Genomic DNA, 17,496 nt, shown 5'->3' with positions numbered 1-17,496 from the left:
CATTTTAGGAGGCATTAGATTTTAAGAGAAATTTATTCTTTGCTTTCCCTTTTTAGGGGGAAATGAGAGCTACCTTAGATTCAGGGGCAACTTACATTGGAGGGAAATGCAGATGGACGGGGGGATGGAACTGACCCAAGGTGTCCCATTTTGTTTTTCAGTATGTGGAGAAAAGTGCAAGCCCTGCTGTAGAATTGGCTGCGGCACTTCAACTTATGCCATAGGTTGGGTTGTAGGTTAAGGTCCTAGTGAAATTACTTGGACATCTACATTTACACTACTGAGAGGGCTACATGGGAACCAGAAGCTTGGCCACCTCTAATAAGTGCCTGGTACCTGCTCTGTAAAAGAACATAGCTGGGGTGGGGGAGGGTGTTTCCTTTCTCTTTTGAACTGAAATGGGAAAAGGAAGACAAATACAGGGCTCCTGGCCTTGAGTAAGGCTTATAGAACTATTACAGTATTAAGCACTTTTTATCTTCCCTGGGTTTTAGCCTTTAGATGGTAGTCCTTTTGATCCTCATCCATATCATTGTCCTGAGGAAGGTTGTCAACAAGAAGCTAGATTCTTCCTGGGCCCTTGAGGCTAAGGTAGATTAAGAACTGAGGAAACTGGGCGGGGCCTGTGGCTCAGTGAGTAGGGCGCCGGCCCCATATGCCGAGGGTGGCGGGTTCAAACCCAGACCCGGCCAAACTGCAACAAAAAAATAGCCGGGCGTTGTGGCAGGCGCCTGTAGTCCCAGCTGCTTGGGAGGCTGAGGCAGGAGAATTGCATAAGCCCAAGAGTTAGAGGTTGCTGTGAGCCGTGTGACGCCACGCCACTCTACCAGAGGGCGGTACAGTGAGATTGTCTCTACAAAAAAAGAAAAAAAAAAAAAAACTGAGGAAACTGGGTGGTGTCTGTGGCTCAGTGGGTAGGGCGCCAGCCCCATATACTGAGAGTGGCAGGTTTGAACCCAGCCCTGGCCAGCTAAAACAGCAGTGGCAACTGCAACAAAAAATAGCTGGGCTTTGTGGCAGGCGCCTGTAGTCCCAGCTGCTTGGGAGGCTGAGGCTAGAGAATCGCGTAAGCCCAAGAGTTAGAGGTTGCTGTGAGCTGTATGACGTCATGGCACTCTACCCGAGGGCGGTACAGTGAGACTCTGTCTCTACAAAAAAAAAAAAGAGAAATTCTTAAGCCCAGGAGTTGGAGGTTGCTGTGAGCTGTGATGCCACGGCGCTCTACCAAGGGCAACAGAGTGAGACTGTCAAAACAAAACAGAGGATACTTTCTTGTGTTGTGGATGCCCTTCTAGCCACTTGTTCTATCAGCTACCTTAGCTTGCCCACCCCTTCAGAACCCAGATTAGGTTTAAGAGCAGCAGTCAAGTATTCCTAGGGCCTGCAGTACCAACCAACACATACTGTTTACTACATGCCAGGCATTTACATATATTTATTCAGTCCTCACAAAAACCCTATGCAGTATGGGCCCTGTAAGAAGTAGCATCTTGGGGGCACTGAATAGATACGGTAATAGATGCAAGAGTTCCATATTCAAAGACATGGAATTGTGGCTCTAACTTGGCCTTTGACTTATCCTGACCTAACTTTCTTACCTTCATGATCTATATTACTAAAAATAGTCCATTTTGTACCCAAAATAAAATCTCTTTTGCTTTGCCCAAACCAATTAAGTTCTACCAAGTACCACCATAAATAGGGGTCCCACAGAGAAGTAAGGTATCAAGGGCCAGGGGATGAAGGTGGTGATACCCTAGGGCTAAGCCAGCTTCGGGTGGCTCTGCTGGGAATCTGAGACTTCTTGGTGAGTGTGATAAAGGGAAAGTCAGGGGATGGAGAGCTAGGTTCCTCTGAGGCCTGCGTCAAGCCCAATAGGGCCAATCGTTGGGAAGGTGGAGTGGAAAAGTAGGCCTTTTGCTCTTCTGAGTAGCGCTCTTTGGGTATCACTGCATCCCGGTAAGTCCAGTCACGCCAATGGAAATTGAAGCCTTCAAGAAGAGCTATGCGATCAGCTCTTGTAGGCACACAGTCACAAGGTTTTCTGGGTGGCAAATCTGGCACCTCTACTCCAGGCAGCAGCACTACTCCTCTGATGGCAAACCAGCCCCCAAATTCGGGGTGTACACACACTCCTGATATGTGCTGAGGAGACAATGAAGAAAAGCAAAGTCAGGGAGGTCCCACTGGCACCAAATCCAGCCACCATATGGCAAGCTATGCTTGTCCAGTTATTTCCCACTCAGTGGACACTTAACTACATTGGAGCCCTGTACCTGTCTTCTGGACAAGCTTTTCATAAATTTATTCTGAGCACAAGGAAGGGCTGGGTCCAGTGTCACCACTGGTCTTCTGATCACTGTTCTCCCCCCTCCTCAAATAGTTTTAAGAATAGACCAAGTTTTCTGACCTCATGTGTCCCTAAGTAAACTCCAGAAAGCAAGTGATGGGATAGGACCCCTGGGTAGGACACAGCTTCTTTGTCCTGGTTATCTAACAAATCACTCAAAGCTCAGGAATGTGGGACCTGATGGGGCTCTCTTTACTGTTTTATCTCACAGTCCTTCCTTATTCACAATTGTTGTCTGACCTTGGTCCCCCAGGGGTCACTTTCCACATCTTGCCGTTGATAGTAGTAAGCAGCCCCTGCCACGTGGGCTGCTGTCTGGGCAAGAATCTTCGGGCGCCGGTTCGGGTGTACCTCGTAGTCAGCGATGACTTCAATCTGCAGCTCTGGGAGGCTCTGGCACAGAGGGCAAGAGAGAGGCTTCTGTCAGCAGGTGGGGAGTCGTCATGACCTTGTCCTAGTTTTTTTTTTTTGCAGTTTTTGGCTGGGGCTGGGTTTGAACCCACTACCCTGGTATATGGGCTGACGCCCTACTCCTTTGAGCCACAGGCAACCCCCACCCCCTTTTTTTTTAGAGACAGAGTCTCACTTTGTCACCCTGGGTAGAGTGCCATGGCATCACACAGCTCACAGCAACCTCCAGCTCCTGTACTTAGGAGATTCTCTTGCCTCAGCCTCCCAAGTAGCTGAGACTATAGGCACCCACCACAACGCCTGGCTATTTTTTGTTGCAGGTTGGCCAGGGCTGGGTTTGAAGCCACCACCTTTGGTATATGGGGCCAGCACCCTACAAACTGAGCCACAGGTGCTGCCCTTTGTCCTAGTTTTTGTGTTGATATGGTCCTGTTTTCAAGTCTCCTTTGAAGAGAAAACATGACCTGGGGACCTCCACTGTGGAGACAGTTACAGTTCTTTCCAGCTGGGCCATGTGTGAAGGGAAATATATAATTCCCAGGGTGGAAGACATGGTCTGGCTTTGGGGACACCCTGTGTTTATACACATATGAATGTGCAAATGTTAAGTATGTGGTGGGAGAATATTCTATAACCACAGGACCCAAAGACAGCATAACACTCGTATGTCTATGGCAAAGGCAGGTGAGCAATGCTTGGGGAATGTAGGGCTCATTCCTGTTTCACTCAGAGTCCAAAAAATGCTAGGCCTGTGGTTATTTTTATTTTTTGCAGTTTTTGACCGGGGCCAGGTTTGAACCTGCTACCTCCGGTATATGGGGCTGGCGCCCTACTCATTGAGCCACAGGCGCCACCCAGGCCTTTGGTTCTTTTACTGCCCATCAGGGAAAGGTGAGTGAAACTGGTTTCAGACTGAGGGTCTGCTAGAGGAAGGTGGTGGAGACTGGGTGTGAGAAGGCAGAATGGGGAGTAATCACATGATGTCAAGGCTAGCTTTGGGTATTTTGCATTTCAAGTGACTCCTAGCTCTAGATCTAGGTCCTGCATTAGCTTAGAGGACTCCTAGCTCTAGATGTAGGTCCTGCATTAGCTTAGAGGAGCTTGATACAGCCTGTAGGTTTGAGAGCTGGGGGGAAAATCAAACCTTCCTCACCTCTTTAACACGGCTCAGATGGTAGGCCACACACTGATCCACAGGATCAGTCAGCAGTTGAAGGTGGCAGCTCTGCAAGAAGGGCTTGAGTGCCTGGTCAAACATGGCAGGTGTGCTAAGTACCAGGAATGCCAGGGTAGGGCCTGGCAGGGGCAGGTGAAAAGCTGGAGGCAGGAGTTCATTGTACCACGCCACCTGGAACAGACAGAAAACTCAAGCCAGGCTTGGCACCGGTAGCACAGTGGTTACAGTGTTAGCCACATACACTGAGGCTGGTGGGTTCAAACTGCATCAAATGACAACTGCATCAAAAAATAGCTAGGCGTTGTGGTGGGCACCTGTAGTCCCAGCTCCTTGGGAGGCTGAGGCAAAAGAATCACTTAAGCCCAAGAGTTTGAGGTTGCTGTGAGCTGTGATGCTATGGCACTCTACCCATGCTGATAACTTGAGGCTCTGTCTCAAAAAAAAAAAAAAAAAAAAAAATGAAAACTCAATCCAGGCTAGAGAGGGCCAGCCTGACACACTTGAAATCAAAGGTTTTATACATTTTGCCCCACCCTCCATCTCATTCATTTATTAAGTTTTCTCTGATGCTGTATATGTTTATGCGGAACTCATCTGAATTTGACAGCGAGTTTTTTTTTTCTTTAGAGACAGCGTCTTGCTTTATCACCCTCTGTAGAGGGCTGTAGTGTGACACAGCTCACAGCAACGTCCAATTCCTGGCAATTCTCTTGCCTCAGCCTCCGAGTAGCTGGGACTAGAAGCACCTGCCACAATGCCCAGCTATTTTTTTTTTTTTTTTTTTATTGTTGCAGTTTGGCTGGGGCTGGGTTTGAACCTGCCACCCTCGGTATTTTTTGAGACAGCCTCAAGCTATGGCCCTGGGTAGAATGCTGTGGCATCACAGCTCACAGCAACCTCCCAACTCCTGGGCTTAGGCAATTCTCTTGTCTCAGCCTCCCGAGTAGCTGGGTGGAACTTGTATTCTTACGTTTTTGGGTTTCTTTTTTTGAGACAGTCTCATTATGTCACCCTTGGTAGAATGCCGTGGCGTCACAGCTCACAGCAACCTCTAACTCTTGGGCCTAAGCGATTCTCTTGCCTCAGCCTCCCAAGTAGCTGGGACTACAGTCACCCACCACAACACCTGGCTATTTTTTGTTGTTGTTGTCGTTGTTTAGTAGGCCTGGGCCGGGTTCGAACCCACCAGTCCCGGTGCCTGTGGCCCATGCCCTAACCACTGAGCTATGGGTGCTGAGCCCTTATGTTTTGTTATTGATGGATTATGTGATGCCCTTAACAGTGTTGGGGTCCAAGAGAGAACAACTATACAAGGTTATGAAAATCGTGTACTGAAGAGCTGCCCTGTGAGCTATCTTTGATTCCAATTTTAAGGATAGATAAGACCTCTTGAGTTCTCCATGATGGAAGCTGAGCTATTTGTGACATCTTGATAGGTATGGTTTTCTGGTCTTCAAGTAAAGTAAAGCCAATGCAGAGAAGTTAAGGAGTAATTTAAAGCATTTATGGTCTCAACAGACTGCTGAGAGCACAGGGATATAGCAAACCTCTTGCGTGGTTTCCTACATTTAGGGCTGTAGTGGACTGGATCAATTCTCAGCGTTGGGTCTGCACACTTGACTTTTATTTTTTAGACAGAGTCTTACTTTGTCGCCCTTGGTAGAGTGCTGTGGCATCATAGTTCACAGCAACATCCAGCTCTTGGGCTTAGGTGATTCTCTTGCCTCAGCCTCCTGAGCAGCTGGGACTACAGGCACCTGCCATAACACCTGGCTATTTTTTGTTGCAGTTTGGCCAGGGCCAGGTTTGAACCTGCTACCCTTGGTGTATGGGGCCAGTGGCCTACTCACTCACCACAGGCGATGCCCAAACACACTTGCCTTTGAAGTACTCAATGTCTCCTTCCTATCTCTGGGAAGGAGCTAATGGAGCAAATTTTCATCGTTGCAGAGGGGGCCCAGATGACTACATATATAACATAATAAAGCAGCACTTCTCAACCTGTGGGTCGCGACCCCTTTGGAACAATGAAAATACATCCTGCATATCAGATATTTACATTATGATTCATAACAGTAGCAAAGTTACAGTTATGAAGTAGCAAGAAAAATAATTTTACCATTGGGGGTCACCACAACATGAGGAACTGTCTTAAAGGGTCGCAGTATTAGGAAGGTTGAGAACTACTGTGATAAAGGGATACCTAGACCACTGCATGGATTGCACCATCCTGATCTCTTCAGTTGCCCTGGAGATAGTAAAAGTTCAAGGAGGTGGAAGATCAGATCAGGAAGACTCTTGGTATGTGATTTGATTACGCCAGCATGTTTTAACACCAGGCAGTGGCTAAAGGAGTCCCTGAAGAGTTCCTAAACCTTGCAACTGCAGAGACTAAGGGAAACACCTGTTCTTTTCTGGGTTTGCTATGCCCCAGGAGATTCCAGGTGCAACTATAATACAATAATTATAATGTCACTTGGAATAGCCTCTGCGCATTGAACTGAGAGGAGACTCAAGCTGAATCATTACTTTCTCTGAAGCTGTTCTTGACCTTTGCTCATTCCTAGAATTTATCATTCCCCTCTTTTGTGTCCAAACAATAGCCTGTATAGAAAAACAAGCCACCCCCCCAAACTCCATAAATATAAATATTTCTTTTCTTTTTCATTTTTTATTTTTTTTGAGACAGAGCCTCACTCTGTCGCCCTGGGTAGAGTGCCATGGCATCACAGCTCACAGCAACCTCCAACTCCTGGGCTCAAGTGATTCTCTTGCCTCCGCCTCCCAAGTAGCTGGGACTACAGGCACCCACCACAATGCCTGGCTATTTTTTTAGTTGCAGCCGTCATTGTTGTTTGGCGGGCTAGGCTGGATTCGAACCCGCCAGCTCAGGTGTATGTGGGTGGCGCCTTAGCCGCTTGAGCCACAGATGCTGAGCCAAGCTATTTTACTTTGTACATGTCTGCCTCTTTGAAGATCAAGCAGTTATAATAGGTTAAAAACTGGAAGACAAGTACATAGTTCCTGGCTACATAAACTTAACTCTCAAGATCAGCTTTGTAGAGAACAGGCAGTTCCTTTCTTTCTCTCTTTTTTTTTTTAGAGACAGAGTCTCACTTTGTCACCCTCAGTAGAGTACCGTCGCGTCACTGCTCACAGCAACCTCCAGCTGTTGGGCTTAGGTGATTCTCTTGCCTCAGTAGTAACTGGGACTGAGTAGCTGGGACTATAGGCGCCTGCCACAAGAACAGGAGGTTTCTTGAAACAACACTGTTATTATCAGTCAAGGATGAATTGAGGCTACCAACATACTTAGTCCTTGATAGTAAACCCACTGGGCACGGTAGGGAGGAGCGTCTGGTGTGTATTATAAACAGCAGTCACAACATGAGTAAAAATATAGGCAGAAGTTACTGGGCATATTTGAAACAAAACATTGTCTAGTTTGTTGGAATTGAAGGGTCTGTAAAGAGGGTCACAAGAGGAGACAAAGTTAGAGGGATAAGTACAAGAGATATTATGACTGGCCTTGAATAGCAGTGTAAACAGGCAGTGAGGAGCCACTATAGATCTACGGAGTACACTGATATGATCAATACAGCAAAGAGGTTTTAAAGTAATCCAAGAGAGAAATGGTGGCCTGGACCAGTGGGTGAAATGGAAGGGAATGGATTGGATTTGGGAGATTCAGTAGACGGTCTTATAGGTCTTGGTAGCTGATTTGGATGTTGGGCTGGGGAGGTTAAGAGATAGGTAGGGATCCAGGAGGGCTGCAGTTCATTGTTTAGTACAATTTTTTTTTTTTTTTTTGAGAGGAGTCTCAATCTGTTATCCTGGGTGGAGTGCCATGGCATCATAGCTCACAGCAACCTCCAAGTAGGGCTCAAGCGATCCTCTTATCTCAGCTTTTTTTTCTATTTTTAGTAGAGACGGGGTCTCGTTTTTGCTCAGGCTGGTATGTTCAGTACAATTGCTCCCAATACCCAGGTCTACCCAACTCACTAGATAGGCACTCTCACTCTCACACCTGCCATCCACCACAATCTCCGCCCCCTTACTCAAGCTCTTCCTGATGTCTGGGATGTGCATAATGCTCTTTCTTTCCAATTCGTTTTTTTCAGATATAGCTCAATTCCATTTTTTCTGGCAAGTCCTCTTTAAGCTAGACTCAACCTACTTCTTCTATATCTTCCCCCAGCACTGATGTGAGCCATTCAGTTGAAGGAATGGGAAGTGGGTGGTTTCTTAAGCCTCAGGCAAAAAGGCCGTACTGAGTTTATATCCTAAGTACACTGCTCAGTGCACAGGCAATATCTGGGAGAAACGGACCTATGTAAACAGGGATGGGGGTAAAGAGCAGAGACTTCTGTGCCAGGCGGTGCATAGAGTTTCTATACTCAATCTGGCACTGATGATTGGCACCATTATGAATCACCCTTCTGTTGGTAGATGGAACAAACCAGCCAACTGTTTGCGTTTTCGTTGCCAGAAATGTCCATCTCCCCTCAGACGACCTAAATCATAACTATGCAAACCTTTCTGGCCTTGTCCTATCCTAAATCATTCAGGAGGCTTCCAAGGTGACTCTAACATAAGCGTCCCTTTGTTCCAGTAAATTACATAAGTTACATTCAGAGCCACATAGGCTACTGGCTCATATAGTGCCTTCATCAATCTAACATTATGGGTGGAGGTGGTGTAGTGGTAAAAGGACAAACATGCAACCGCTTCTGTTTTTAACCCAAGCCCCCTATGACACCCTGTCCCAGTCCTCAGATGGACACCGGGCCCAAGGGGCTCCGGGAAAACCAGAGCCGCTGTGGTCTCACGTCGGTTGCTAGGAGGTCAATCATACACTTCGCCCTAAAAACGCAGAGAGATAAACCAACCTGGAAGGGGTACACCTCGAAGCCAAAAGGACACAGAGTATCCTCAATCTTCTGCTTCAGTTCTGCAACTCGCGGCTCCATAACGCACGCTACACGCTGAGCTTGCTGGGGAATGGAGTCTCAAGGATAACTGGAGCGTTACGTTTTGCGGAAATTTGGACTTCATTTCCCAGGAAGTACTGTTACCAGGAAAGGGACAGCGCTGGCTCGGCGCGATGCATCTTGGGTTGCGTGTTCACTTGGCCTTCCGAGCCAACCACAGAGACGCAGGAGGACTCGGTTTTCCGGCAGGCTTCACGGTGGGAGGGTGGATGCACGCGTAGTCCCAGGGAAGCGTAGTTCAGCTACCTCCTTTGCCGGTTGTCTTCGCGGGAGGACAACTCAGCTTCCCAGGTGGCGCTGCGGTAGCTAGTCGGATGTTGGTTTCTCCCAACTGATTATAGATTTGAACCCAGCAGCGGCAGTTGTAGCTGGTACTGGTTTGGCATGATGGCTCCAGTGTCCTGGATCTGGAGTGATTTCGACCAAGGTTCGGTACCTTTAACTCCGACCTGATAACTGCGTATGATCAAGACATCTCCCTTTTCTTACAGTTTTCCGAGACCGCTGCTCTCTTCCTTAGTTCCAGAGCCGCAATTTTGTTCTGATACTACAGCCCCTAACCTTGGTATTGCATCCCCACTTCCCTCTCTCGATATAACATCGTGGCCTTTCTTGGGCTGTACCTCGGGTATCCCCAGTTGGGAGAGCAAGGACACAAGACACCAGGGAACCAGACCCTTGCCACAGGATATGAATAGGCGTCTAAGCTGGTCTGAGCAGCTGGATGCGCTTCTCAGCGCTACTGATGGAAATGTGGCCCGGATTAAGGTGAGGAGTTGGCGCGGGCACCCAGTTTGCGAGGCAACTTTGAGGGACTCTGGAGCTCATTGCTCTGTGCAACTGTTTCTTTTGTAGCAGCGACTGTATCCTTTTGGGATCTCCTCCGCAGGTAAGTATTGTTCCTTTCGACTCTCCAGCCTTTTCTCTTTCCAAGATCTGATCTCTTCCAGGTTCTGTATAATCCACTACTGACAGATTCCCCAACTGTTTCCTTTCTTTAACTCTGTTCCCCTCCACAGATAGACTATGCGCTTTTCCCATCCTTTTTCCCTCAGCAAGGCACCTGGCTGAGACCTGGGTTTCCTCTCATCAGTTGCCTCCCAAGTTAAGAGTCCAAACCCAGACTCCCACAGCCCCGGAGAAGCTGATATGGCCTGAGGTCTATAGTTCATTCCATCTCTGGGATGAAGTTACTGTTCTCCGATCCCAGCTTCAATCTCAGGCTCAGGTGAGGCTGAGAACCCTAGGTGTGTATATGTGGTGTTTATCTGAGATAAGAATAGTAGGGCTTGAGAAAAGACTCTTACACAGTAGCTCATGTGTTTTTGTGCCTGGATAGGTGACTGAGGCACTAAGGCAGGCTGTGCAAGGCTTGGTGGAAGAGCAAGAGCAGCAGAAGTACCAAATCGGTGCCCTGGAAGGTATCTTACCTGTTCTTTTCTTCATACACATAGCTTCATATATATGTATGCAGTTTTGCCACACACTTTTTTTTTTTTGAGACAGTCTCACTCTGTTGCCTTTGGTAGAGTGCATGGCATCATAGCTCACAGCAACCTCAAACTCCTGGGCTTCAGCAATCCTCTTGCCTCAGACTCCTGAGTAGCTGGGACTACAGGTGCTTACCACTATGGCTGGCCAGTTTTTCTATTTTAGTAGAGACGGGGTCTCACTCTTTCTCAGGCTTGTCTCAAATGCCTGAGAAGCAGTCCATCCACGTTGGCCTCCAGGTGTGATTACAGGTGTGAGCCATCACGCCTGGCATGCTACATACCTTTTCTGTGTGCACATGCACTTTTTTTTTTTTAGACATAGTCTCACTCTGTTGGTCTGGATAGAGTGTCATGGTGTAAGCCTAGCTCACAACAATCTCAAACTCCTGGGCTCAAGTGATCCTCAGTCTCCAGAGTAACTGGGACTACACGTGGTACAACACGGCTAGTTTTTCTATTTTTTGTTTTTTTTGTTTTTCTATTTTTTTTGTAGAGACAGGGTCTCACTCTTGCGCAGGCTGGTGTCAAACTCCTGAGCTCAAGTAATCCCCCTGCCCCAGGCTCCTAGAATGCTAGGATTATAGGTGTGAGCCACTGCACCGAGCCGTGCACCTTGATTTACAAGTAGAATATCAGGACTCTTGTGTAATGCTCTTAGAGAGGCTGACTCCCAACTTGTCCCACTACAGCATCACTAAGGTTGCTGCAGGGAGGCCCAGAGAGGAGGGCTCTTCTGGAGCAACGCCTGGAGGAGGTGAGAAGGGAACTGCAGAGTCTTCGGAGCCAGGTGCAGGAGCATACTCAAGTCCAAGCACGAATGCAAACAGGACCATTAACGTGCAGTCCTACCACTGGCCTTCATCAGGAGCTGCAGACTGAGTAGGTGATAGGCAAGATTTTGTCTTCTTTTTTTTTTTTTGTAGAGACAGAGTCTCACTTTATGGCCCTCGTTAGAGTGCCGTGGCCTCACACAGCTCACAGCAACCTCCAACTCCTGGGCTTAAGCGATTCTCTTGCCTCAGCCTCCCGAGTAGCTGGGACTACAGGTGCCTGCCACAACGCCCGGCTATTCTTTTTTTTTTTTTTAAGAGACAGAGTCTCACTTTATCACCCTTGGTAGAGTGCTATGACATCACAGCTCACAGCAACCTCCAACTCCTGGGCTTAGGCGATTCACTTGCCTCAGCCTCCCAAGTAGCTGGGACCACAGGTACCTGCCACAATGCCCGGCTACTTTTTTTTTTGTTGCAGTTTGGCTGGGGCTGGGTTTGAACCCACCACCCTTGGTATATTGGGCTGGCGCCCTACTCACTGAGCCACAGGCGCCGCCCAAGATTTTGTCTTCTCGAGGTCTCTGAACTCGTGACATTCTGGGATGCTGGTGGTATCACTCTGGATTCATTGACTATAAAATGATATTGCTGACACTTCTTAGGCCACAAGGCTTGGGGGAGGAGGCAGAGAGTCTGCTGGAGGAACTGAAGTTGCTGCGGCATCAGCTAAGTAAGTAAAAGATTGGAGGTGAATACGTATTCCCTTATCCTCTTTTTGTCACATCCCACTCCTGACACCATATTTCAGGGCCCAGAACTGGCCAGGTCTGAGGTCTAGCTTAACTAGGTTCCAGACGCAGACCGCTAAGCTACCTTGCTCAGGAACAGTTTCTCTTAGGTGCTTGAGGGTTATCTATTTTAGCGGGAGAGAGAGAGTCTTAGAGAGAGTAAAGCAATCTTCTTAGAATAGATAGATCTTAGTCTTTAGTAGAGCTTAGTGATCTTCAGCAGAGAGACGCCATAGCTGGCGTTCTGCAGGCAGGAGAGAAGTCAGAGTAAGCCGGTCCGTGATAGACTGTGCATGCTCCTGACTGCCTTCTCCTCCAGCCTAATATAAGGCTGATCTTGTGCCTCTCAACACCACAGGTGTAGAGACTGCCAATTCACCAATGCTCTTTTTTTTTTTTTTTTTTTTTGTAGAGACAGAGTCTCACTGTACCGCCCTCGGGTAGAGTGCCGTGGCGTCACATGGCTCACAGCAACCTCTAACTCTTGGGCTTACGCGATTCTCTTGCCTCAGCCTCCCGAGCAGCTGGGACTACAGGCGCCCGCCACAACGCCCGGCTATTTTTTTTTGTTGTTGTTGCAGTTTGGCCGGGGCTGGGTTTGAACCCGCCACCCTCGGCATATGGGGCCGGCGCCCTACTCACTGAGCCATAGGCACCGCCTCACCAATGCTCTTTTTTTTTTTTTTTTGTAGAGACAGAGTCTCACTTTATGGCCCTTGGTAGAGTGCCGTGGCCTCACACAGCTCACAGCAACCTCCAACTCCTGGGCTTAGGCGATTCTCTTGCCTCAGCCTCCTGAGTAGCTGGGACTACAGGCGCCCGCCACAATGCCCAGCTATTTTTTTGGTTGCAGTTTGGCCGGGGCCGGGCTTGAACCCGCCACCCTCGGTATACGGGGCCGGCGCCTTACTGACTGAGCCACAGGCGCCGCCCACTCACCAATGCTCTTATCTCCTGAGCTCTCATGCTTGTTAGGAGAGCTAAATCCCTCTCCATGCCCTTTTCACCAAGGTATTCCATTATTGAGCTATACAGGTATTTCTTGTAACTCTCACTCCTCCTAGCCATAGGCTATATGGGCTGCTACACCTTTTCTTTTCTTTTTTTTTGAGACAGAGCCTCAAGCTGTTGCCCTGGGTAGAGTGCTGTGGCATCACAGCTCACAGCAACCTCCAACTCCTGGGCTTAAGCAAGTCTCCTGCCTCTGCCTCCCAAGTAGCTGGGACTACAGGCGCCCGCCACAATGCCTGGATATCCTTACCCCTTTTTAGTAAAGCCTTCTTGCTCTCCCAATAAGATGCCTTTTACTGCTTGAGCTACTGAGAAGTGTGGCCAAGTATTTTGTCTTGCTCTTTGCCTCTCATGGCGTGAGATTAGTCTCTCTAGACAGCTTGGAAACTTCCTAACAGCAGGACCAGACATGCTTCTTTCTCAGTTTTCAGCACCAAGTTGGTCATAGGCAGGAAGGGCAAAGGAAAGAAGTTGGGGAACAACCTCCTTATATTCTCACCTACAGGCCAGCACCGGGAGTTGCTGCTGAAACAGATGGCTGAGAGGCGGCTGACTCATGCCTGTAGCTGGAAGGTAGGACTAGGATTGTATAGGTGTCTGCATATTTCTTCATAGAGGCCCCTTCTTTTCTCTGTCTATCCTGTTTGTCAGGCAGGCCAGGAGACCTTTTCCAGCCCCCATCTCTATCCCTGTCTTTCCTGTCCTGATTCTACTTCTCTCCAAAACTCTGCTCTAGGACATGAGAAACTGTCCTTGGCCACATGAATATTCCAAGTGTGCTGAAGAGGACAATCATGGGGAGGGGAGAGAAAAAGGTTTGGTTCTACCTGATACTGTGGACTGGCAGATGTTGAAGCAGCTGCAAAGTGGCCAGAAAGGCAAGGGTCACACCCTGGAGGCTACCAGTACAAAGGCTCAGGATGCCCGCCAGAAGCATGACATACTCAGGTCAGTGGGTATGGGTGCTATGGCAATAGAGGGGATTCTTTTTTTTTTTTTTTTGTAGAGACAGAGTCTCACTTTATGGCCCTTGGTAGAGCGCCGTGGCCTCACACAGCTCACAGCAACCTCCAACTCCTGGGCTTAGGCTATTGTCTTGCCTCAGCCTCCCGGGTAGCTGGGACTATAGGCACCCGCCACAGTGCCCGGCTATTTTTTGGTTCCAGTTTGGCCGGGGCCGGGTTTGAACCCGCCACCCTCGGTATATGGGGCCGGTGCCTTAAGGACTGAGCCACAGGCATCGCCCAATAGAGGGGATTCTTTTCAGAGAGGTCAGGCACTGGGGATCAAAGTTCAGCTCTCCTAGATTTTGGCCTGAGCTGATAGGGATAGTATGAGTTTCCTGGTTGTAGCCCATAAGGGCAATGTTGGACATTCTTTACTGATACCAAGTCACTGAGATGTCTTTATATATATGGATATAAAGAGGGAAGAGACTTACTACTGTTCTGGTAGGGCTCCTTTGACATGTAATTACTGTGTCTGCCTCTGATTTTGTTCCCCTTTCCAGGACCTCTGTTCATGTCCTCCAATCTAAACTGCCCCTGGCCACCACCTTTGGCACATCTCTTTTTTCGTCTAGCTCTGAAGTCAATCTTCTGGACAGTAACAGTAGCTGGGAACTTTTATGGCAACTAGGTGGGGGTAAGAGCAGGGATCCCAGTTTTGGGGGAGGCTGAATACAAATGGTACCTGAATGCGAAAACTGCCTAATTGTTTAATACTGTGTAGAATGGAGTCTCTGCTTCTTTGTGAATTCATCAATCTTTGTGGCTACATATTCCAAGCTAGGCCTGTATGTCCCTTTCCATCAAAAAGGCCCAAGGCCTAGTTCTGTGCATAGGTCTTGCCAATGATTTTTTTCTCTTCCCTTTTCCTTCCTCTTAGCTTTCCAGAGGAGCATTCTTTCTAACTTGGAACCCAGCAGCTTTCACCTCCACACACAAAGTCTTGAAGAAGAGACTTTGCTTCAGGGCTCCAAGATGCGCCTGAGTGACCTATAAGGACTTATTAGAGTACTGGGGGAAAGGCTTCATTGCTCATCCTTCCCTTCAAGGCCCTGTAGGCCACCTGCCCCTCTACTCTTTACCTTGCTGGTATTTGCCCTTTCTACTGAGGCTTTTCACTGCCTGCCCATCCCTGTCCTCCCAACTGCAATAAAATGGTTTAACCCTCCCTGATGTGTTTTCTATGAATCAGCATCCACATGGAATAGACTTAACGAAACTCTTCCTCCTTTTATTTGACTACTTCCTGTGACCTCTACCATTGAAATCCAAGTTCATAGACACTTATAGCTGTACCTTCTGAGTACAAGCTCAGTTGAACTTGGAAAGAGATGAGAGCTACCACTGTGGTGAATAGAATGATACAGGACACTGCTCTGGGGCATTAGTGCTGTGGGGATGCAGAGGAGGGTGAGATATTCTGGTGAGACCTGGACCTGGATAGTAGGAGGCTTCCTTTCCTTATCTCTAGCTTTTGCTTTTTTTTCTTTGAGACAGTCTCACTATGTCACCCTCAGTAGAGTGCTGTGACATCACAGCTCACAGCAACCTCAAACTCTTGGGCTTAAGTGATCCTCTTGCCTCAGCCTCCCAAGTAGCTGGGACTATAGGCGCCTGCCACAACGCCTAGCTATTTTTTTGGTTGTAGTTGTCATTGTAGTTTGGCAGGCCTGGCCTGGATTTGAACCTGTTGGCTCCCGTGTATATGGCTGGTGCCCTACGCACTTGAGCTACGGGCGCCGAGCCTAGCTTTTGCTTCTTGAGGTTCATTCCGGCCTCTCCACACCTCCTTATCCTCAGCAGCCTAGCCTGCATCTCTGCAGCAGTCTTCTTGGTCTCTCTTCTTTCAGTCTCTCTGCCTGTAATCCAAAGGCTTACATAATTTTTTGGGGTGTGACTCCCAATAAGAAATACAGTTTAGGGGCGGCGTCTGTGGCTCAAAGGGGTGGGGCACTGGTCCCATATGCCAGAGGTGGTGGGTTCAAATCCAGCCCTGGCCAAAAACCAAAAAAAAAAAAAAGAAGAAATATAGTTTAGGCTCGGCGCCTGTGGCTCAAGCGGCTAAGGCACCAGGCACATACAACTGAGCTGCCGCCTGGGCCCACCAAACAATGATGGCTACAACCAAAAAATAGCAAGGCATTGTGGCGGGCACCTGTAGTCCCAGCTACTTGGGAGGTGGAGGCAGGAGAATCGTTTGAGTCCAGGAGTTGGAGGTTGCTGTGAGCTGTGATGCCACGGCACTCTACCCAGGGCGACAGCTTGAGGCTCTGGCTTAAAAAAAGAAAAGAAATATAGTTTACAGTGTGACTTAGTAAACGTACTTGCACAAAAATTTCATGATTTCTTTCTTTCTTTTTTTTTTGAGACAGTGTCTCTTTGTTGCCCTTGGTAGAGTGCTATGGCATCATAGCTCACAGCAACCTCAAACTCTTGGGTGCAAGTGATCCTCTTGCTTCAGGCTCCCAAGTAGTTGGGACTATTTTTTAACACAATGTCTGGCTATTTTTTTTATTTTTTTTTTAGAGACCAGGTTTCACTCTTGTTCAGGCTGGTCTTCAATTTGTGAGCTCAAGTGATCTGCCTGCCCTGACCTCCCAGAGTATGAACCACCGCACCCAGTCTTTTTTTTTTTTTTTTTTGAGACAGAATCTCATTCTCTTATCCTGGGTAGAGTACTGTGACATTTTAGCTCACAGCAACCTCAAACTCTTGGGCTCAAGTGATCCTCTTGCCTCAGCCTCAGGGGTAACTGGGACTATAGGCATGAGCCACCAGGCCTAGCTAATTTTTCTAGAGGTCTTGCTCTTTTGCTCAGGCTGGTCTCAAACTCCTAAGTTCAAGCAATCCACCCACCTTGACCTCACAGAAAGCTGGGATTACAGGTGTGAGCCACCACTCGGCACTTATTTTTTTTTACTTGAGACGGTCTTAGTCTGTTGCCCAGGCTAGAATGGAGTGGCATCATCATCACAGAAGCCTCAAACTTCAAACTCCTGGGCTCAAACAACTTCCCTGTCTCACTCCTGAGAAGCTGGGACTCCAGGTGTGCACCACAATGCCTGGATAATTTTTGAAATTTCTGTATAGACAAGGTCTTGCTGGTTTTAAACCCCTGGCCTTAGGCAATGGCGACTTGGCCTCCCAAAGAGCTAGGGTTACAGTTGTGAGTCACCATGCCCAAGCTAGCCTCAAAAAAAAAAATTTTTTTTTGAGACAGAGTCTCACATTGTTGCCCTTGGTAGAATGCAGTGGCAGCATAGCTCACAGCAACCTCAAACTCTTGGGCTTAGGCAATCCTCTTGCCTCAGCCTCCCAACTAGCTGGGACTACAGGAGCCTGCCACAGTGCCTGGCTATATTTTAAAGAATTTTAAAGATGGGGTGTCACTCTTGCTCAGGTTGTTCTTGAACGCCTGAGCTCAAGCAATCCACCCATCTGGTCTCCCAGAGTTCTAGGATTACAAGCATGAGCCACTGCACCTGGCCGCCCAGC

General features: G+C 48.2%; 2 protein-coding genes across 5 annotated transcripts in view; one reads left to right on the top strand and one right to left on the bottom strand.

The window, feature by feature from the left end:
* Window positions 1–138: 138 nt before the first annotated feature.
* MMACHC (metabolism of cobalamin associated C) lies at window positions 139–9,039 on the bottom strand. Its single transcript, XM_053575325.1, has 4 exons — window positions 8,828–9,039; window positions 3,915–4,109; window positions 2,591–2,743; window positions 139–2,145 (listed from the first exon to the last, which is right to left on the bottom strand). Exons 1-4 carry the CDS (start codon window positions 8,906–8,908, stop codon window positions 1,726–1,728), a joined length of 849 nt encoding a protein of 282 aa, XP_053431300.1. The 5' UTR covers window positions 8,909–9,039; the 3' UTR covers window positions 139–1,725.
* Window positions 9,040–9,165: 126 nt separating this feature from the next.
* TESK2 (testis associated actin remodelling kinase 2) overlaps window positions 9,166–17,496 on the top strand; it is a 176,508-nt gene continuing 168,177 nt past the window's right edge. The window contains exons 1-10 of one of the 4 annotated variants that reach the window (XM_053575304.1): window positions 9,166–9,697; window positions 9,785–9,818; window positions 9,949–10,157; window positions 10,269–10,350; window positions 11,112–11,301; window positions 11,858–11,925; window positions 13,500–13,567; window positions 13,731–13,942; window positions 14,505–14,632; window positions 14,882–15,160. In XM_053575304.1, coding sequence (XP_053431279.1) covers window positions 9,392–9,697; window positions 9,785–9,818; window positions 9,949–10,157; window positions 10,269–10,350; window positions 11,112–11,301; window positions 11,858–11,925; window positions 13,500–13,567; window positions 13,731–13,942; window positions 14,505–14,632; window positions 14,882–14,997 — 1,413 coding nt within the window. In that variant the 5' untranslated portion in view covers window positions 9,166–9,391 and the 3' untranslated portion in view covers window positions 14,998–15,160. Of the gene's footprint in view, window positions 9,698–9,784; window positions 9,819–9,948; window positions 10,158–10,268; window positions 10,351–11,111; window positions 11,302–11,857; window positions 11,926–13,499; window positions 13,568–13,730; window positions 13,943–14,504; window positions 14,639–14,881; window positions 15,161–17,496 lie in introns of those variants that run through there. The other 3 variants (XM_053575305.1, XM_053575303.1, XM_053575302.1) reach the window with 3 other exon arrangements.

This window comes from Nycticebus coucang, chromosome 22, assembly GCF_027406575.1.
Source record: "Nycticebus coucang isolate mNycCou1 chromosome 22, mNycCou1.pri, whole genome shotgun sequence".
Lineage (NCBI taxonomy): Eukaryota > Metazoa > Chordata > Mammalia > Primates > Lorisidae > Nycticebus > Nycticebus coucang.
This window is presented reverse-complemented; position numbering and strand designations above follow the sequence as displayed.